The 5,765-nt window shown below is 44.3% G+C and overlaps 1 protein-coding gene across 1 annotated transcript; it reads right to left on the bottom strand.

The window, feature by feature from the left end:
* Positions 1-2,654: 2,654 nt before the first annotated feature.
* Positions 2,655-3,339, bottom strand: ATP6V1E2 (ATPase H+ transporting V1 subunit E2). Its single transcript, XM_049784373.1, is given in 5 exon segments — positions 2,655-2,780; positions 2,783-3,129; positions 3,132-3,183; positions 3,186-3,272; positions 3,274-3,339. Coding segments are annotated over 5 exon segments (678 nt in total).
* Between the last annotated feature and the right edge of the window lie 2,426 nt (positions 3,340-5,765).

The raw sequence follows: 5,765 nt of genomic DNA on the forward strand, positions 1-5,765 counted from the left end.
GACTTCTGAGTGCATAGCCAGAAGTAAGCCCCTGAGCATCACCGGCTCAAAAACAAAAACAAAAACAAAAAACAAAAAAAAAAGCTGAGAGCAGAAATCAACGAAGTGGAAAACCCAAAAAACAATCCGAAGATCAACAAAAGCAGAAGTTGGTTCTTTGAAAAAATAAACAAGATTGATAGACCATTGGCAAAACTCACAAATCAAAAGAGAGAGAGAAACTTTATAACGCGTATTAGAAATGAAAAGGGGGAGATCCCTACAGATACTGCAGAGATTCAAAGGGTATTCAGAGAATACTTTGAGAAACTCTATGCCACTAAATATGAGAACCTGGAAGAAATGGATAAATTTCTGAACTCATATAACCTTCCACGGTTGAATAAAGAAGATGTAGCATATCTAAACACCCCCATCACTATTGAGGAAATTAAAACTGTAAATCAAAAATTTGCCCAAAAACAAAAGCCCAGGCCCTGATGGATTCACGAATGAATTCTTTCAAACCTTTCAAAAAGTTCTCAGGGGTCAGAGCAATAGCACATCAAGTAAGGCATTTGCCTTACACGCAGCCAACCCAAGTTTGATGTCCAGCATCCTGTATGGTCCCCGAGCCTACCAGGAATGATTTCTGAGAACAGAGCCAGGAGTAAGCCAGGAGCGTTTGTGCTGGGTGTGACCTCCAAACAAAACAAAACATCTTTTTTTTGGGGGGTGCCCACACCCGGCAGTGCTCAGGGGTTACTCCTGGCCGTCCGCTCAGAAATAGCTCCTGGCAGGCACGGGGGACCAAATGGAACACCGGTGATTCGAACCAACCACCTTTGGTCTTGGATCGGCTGCTTGCAAGGCAAACACCGCTGTGCTATCTCTCCGGGCCCACAAAACATCTTTTTAAAGTCCTTCAATGTAGGGGCCAGATGACCATTCTTAGCATGTGGGATCAGGTCACTGATAGTCCCTAGAGGCAATCAGAGACTCTGAAGCCTGAGTATCTTCAGCACCACAAGGTCTGAGCAAATTTCCATCCTTCACCCCTCACTGAACTGATGCCCTGAAAATCACCTGTGGCCTTCTGAGCAACTGCTGGGAGTCATTAAATTTATACCAAAATCACACTCCATTATAGACTTCAGTGTGGAAACAGCTAATAGCAGGGTCCTATACAGATGAAAATGTGGGATCTATTTTCTAAAAGCAGCTGCCAAAATAGCCCTAAAATATTAACTTGTTTCCTTTTTATTCTCTTTTGACCTACTGTGGTGTATAGTTGCCATTTCATGTCTAAGTTAACCCTAAGAGGAGCGCTTAGCTCATTCACCCTGATTTTCTCAGTTCTTTTTTTTGTTTGTTTGTGTGTGTGTTTTGTTTTGTTTTTTTTGGAACACACCCTTTTGACGCTCAGGAGTTACTCCTGGCTATGCGCTCAGAAATTGCTCCTGGCTTGTGGGGACCATATGGGGCGCTGGGGGATTGAACCGTGGTCTGTCCTAGGCTAGTGCTTGCAAGGCAGCACTTACCTCTAGCACCACCGCTCCAGCCCCAATTTTCTCAGTTCTCTTTCTGTTGTGCAATGTCTGGGTGCAGATGCATCAGAATTGCACAATTTGTCCTTCTTGGCTTCGCTCGGAAGTGCCTCTAAACTGGCCAGAGGAGATGAGCTTGTTCCTGCAGGCACAGAATTGTGTGACCAACACACAGCTTGTTGTAACTGAACCCATCAGGCAGAGATGCTGTCCAACAAGTACAGAACTTGACAAGTCCCAAGAGTCTTGCAGAAGCGCCGACCCAGCAAAGTATGGCTGGCCCTTCTCCCTTCTCTGGGCTTCGCCATGGCTGATGTCAGGGAAATCTGCTCAGAGTTGGCAGATTGACACAACAACCCGGCAACCTCACGATCTTTGAACTATACTCAATGGGCAACAGCTACATATTTTCTGATAGAGCTGCTGGTTTAGATCAGGCCTGGCCACCAGCATCTTCCGGGTAAGAGGGGGATCTGAGAGTAAGTGGCCAAGCTTCCCATCACATGGAACAAGGTAGGCTATGGGGGGAGTTGATACCATCTTTAAACCAAGGCGTTGAGTCCCTGACCTTTCCTTATAAACACCCTACATTCAAGTGTCAATTTAGGAATCTCAGGGCATTGGCTATGGATCATTAAATCCCACCTGCCACGTTCTTCTAAGCATGGAGCCTCCCCAAACACACACACCCCACCACAGAAGTTGGCTCTGAGTGCAGGAGGAAGGTGTCTATTCCTCATTAACATAAGTACAGGAAGCTGAAACAGCCCAAAACCACACTTCTTAGAAGGAAGTGTAAAGCACTCAGTCAGCCCCACAGGCCAAGAATGACCATTCACAGTTCCCCCAGGGGCTGAGCTAAAGAGCGGACATCACTACCCTCCCCCCACCTCCATCCGGCCTACAGTACAGCAGAAGTTGTGGGAGGTGTGAATGAACTGGAAGCAGATTTCTAAGTGTCAAAGCAAGCTTTATTACAAAGCATCATGCTTCAGCTCTTGAAAGGATATTTCATGACATGACAAAATACTATCAGTGCAACGAAGTGGAGGGACCAGGACTCATTCCCTTTGCCCTTGATATGTCTCAGCTACAACTTCAGTTGTGTGTATGTGGGGTGAGGAGGGGTTATACAAAGAACTTTCTGTTGGGATTAGCTCCAAACAAGGCCTCCCGGATCTCGGGCATCTTGTGCTGGGCGACGAGAGCCAGGCGACTCTCTAAGGTAACAGAAACTTTGATTTTCTGGTCGCTGACTGTAGATGTCCCACACCACCGATTGCATTGGGTGCCAGGTACGTCTCTTCATCCACCTGGACTTGCACCAGCCTTTTGGACATGGCTTTGTACTCCGGCAGTAATGCTTGCACTGCTGCCTTCACCAAAGCAAATCTTCCGGCCTGCAGTCGAACGATTGCCACAGGCTCCAGTAACCAGAGCAGACCTTGGAGCACAAGTTTGTTCAGCAGCTTCTGGTAGGTATCTGTATCCTCCACAATCCTGCTGAATCTCTGCTTTGCAGTATCCAGCAGCTCAGTGATGAGGTCATTCTGGGCTCTCAGGACTGTCAGTCTTGCCTGGTTCCTGATGGTATTCATATAGACTTTTTCTGCTGCTCTAGCTGTTTCTCCTTCTTCTCATAATACTCCATAATTCTTCAGGCCGTTGGGTTTGCTCAATGTACCCTTTCTCAAGGGTGAACTCTTCCTCGGCCTTGGTATCTATTTCTTCTACCTTCTCATTGGCTTTCCTGCTCAATGAAAGCCATTATCTGCTTGATCTGCTTCTGCACATCAGTGTCACTGAGGGCCATTGTGGTGCCTAAAAAGGGAGTGGAGGGATAACTGGTAGACCTTCTGGCTCTTTCGATTTAGGGGAAAGGTCTCTGGAGTTCCACTTCTGTGGCTGTGAAATTCATCAAAAGAAGAAGAGAGTCAGAATACTGAGAGAAGGTCAATGGAGACCATTTCTGATCACTTATTAGGAGGCCCAGAGAAGCCTCCTAGAAGAACAGAATAATTAAAATTATTTTATTTATTTATTTATTTTTGTTTTGGGGTCACACTCAGCAGTGCTCATGTGTTACTTCTGGCTCTATGCTCAGAAATCGCTCCTGGCAGGCTCAGAGGACCATATGGGATGCCAGGTTTAAACCACTGCCCTTCTGTATGCAAGGCAAACACCCTACCTATATGCTATCTCTCCTGCCCCATAATTAAAAATTCTTAACCCTAAGTTTCATAGCTTTCCATTCTTACTACTTTTGCCAACTTTGTTGTCATTAACTAGTGAGATCATTGGGAAAGTCCTAGTCCCAAAGTTTTATAGCTATCGATGGTTCAATACACAGATAGGAAATTGAGAGAAAATGCCAAACATGCAGAAGACTGTGGTTCGAATCCCGACATCCCATATGGTCCCCCACCCACCCCACTCCCCAGCCTGCCAGGAGCGATTTCTGAGCATAGAACCAGAAGTAACTGCTGAGCACTGCTGGGTGTGACACACACCCCCAAAAACAAAAAAACCAATAAAAGAAAACTTACAATTAAGCAAGATTATAGTCCTGGGCAGGTTGGCTGGAGGCGAAGTTTCAAGAGTCCTCACATATAAAGAGGACAAAATATGGGCAGGAAGATGCCAAAGTAGTGCAAATACCAATTAGTGGGAATAGTAGAAGGTGTTCTTCTCACAGGAAGTGAAATGGAATAGAAATCTGTATCATGTGAAAATTCTTCAGAGATACAAACTCTCAGGGACTCTGCTAGACCACTGAATTCAGTAACTTGGCTTCCACATCTAGGAATAATCCAATCCTAAAAACGTTCTTGGTATGTGCATAAAACTGAGGAAAGTGGCAGATGACAAGAGAATCTACTACAGAGAGGATTGTGCAGGGGTAAGGCAAGTGTCTTGCACTCAACTAACCTTAGTCAATCATGAGAACTTTATAAGGTCCTCCAAGCATTGCCAGGCATGATTTCTGAGGATCCGAACCAGGAAATAAGTCCTGAGTACAGTGTGCCCACCACCACAAAAGATTAGCAAGAAATAAGAAATATTAAAAGAGAACCAATCATTGTTTGGCTAAAGAATATAATCACAAAATTACAAAATTCACAGGGAAAGCAGAAATTATGAAGAAGTCAGGATCGGCTAACTAAACACAGGTCATTTGAAACTATCTGATCAGGAAAAGCCAATTTTAAAAGGAAGATGAAAGGGGAAAGGGAAAGGAACAGAAAGTTTATTTAAGAATTATTGGCTATTATTTGTATGCAAAAAAAAATAATGGGTCTTCCTCTACATTAGGTAGATTAAATAACCTGAAAAGTACTGAAGACTTAAACCCCTGAAGCATAAAACTTTAGAAGGAAACACACTCATGCCAATGACCTCTTTGCTGGAACACCAAAAGCCCAGCACAGAAAGGAAAGAATAAGCAAAGTTACTGCCTCCATCTCGAAATTTGCAGGACAAAGGAAACCATCCATGTAGTGCCATAGACAACCTATGGGGTGGGAGATAATATTTGTGACCATACATCTGATAAAGGGTTAATATCTAAAGTAGGTAAGAAAATTTTACAACTCAATATCAAAAATAAAAGCTCAAAAAGAAAGAGAAAAAAAGAATTGGGCAATGGATTAGATAATTATCCAAAAGATGGCCTACAAATGGCTTAAAAGATATAAAAATACATTCAATAGCAGTAAATAAAAAAACAACATCATCTTGTACCTCTTCAGATGTAAAATAACTGTTGGTGAGTGTTGTGTATGTAAATATTTTAGGGGATTACTATGTTACTCACCCTAAAACTGATTGGTGATTGTGCCCTACCCTAGGATGTGACCTGGCATTCTGCCCTCCACCCTAGGGTAGTACCTGATTCTGCTTCCACCATTGGGTGGTATCTGATCCCACCATTGGGTGGTACCTGATTCTGGTGGATAAAAACAAGAGTCTGTGGAAGGCCAGGGCTTTTTGGCTGGAACTGAAGCTAGAGTCTTTGGGACTTCAGTCTTGTCCACCGAATAAAACCGAATATTTCCACGAGGCCTGACTGTCCTGCGAGCTGTTTACCGGCCGTTTCACCTCAGAACCGTCAGCTAGGACGGGTGGCAGACGCGTGCTCCGAGCTAGAGGGGAAAAGACCTCATCCTCCATCCCTCCATCAGTCAACCTCTTCAGGGGCTGACTTGCAACAGAAAGGAGCCTGAACAGGGTTAAGTCTAC

This window comes from Suncus etruscus, chromosome 12 (assembly GCF_024139225.1).
Source record: "Suncus etruscus isolate mSunEtr1 chromosome 12, mSunEtr1.pri.cur, whole genome shotgun sequence".
In the NCBI taxonomy this organism is placed as follows: Eukaryota; Metazoa; Chordata; class Mammalia; order Eulipotyphla; family Soricidae; genus Suncus; species Suncus etruscus.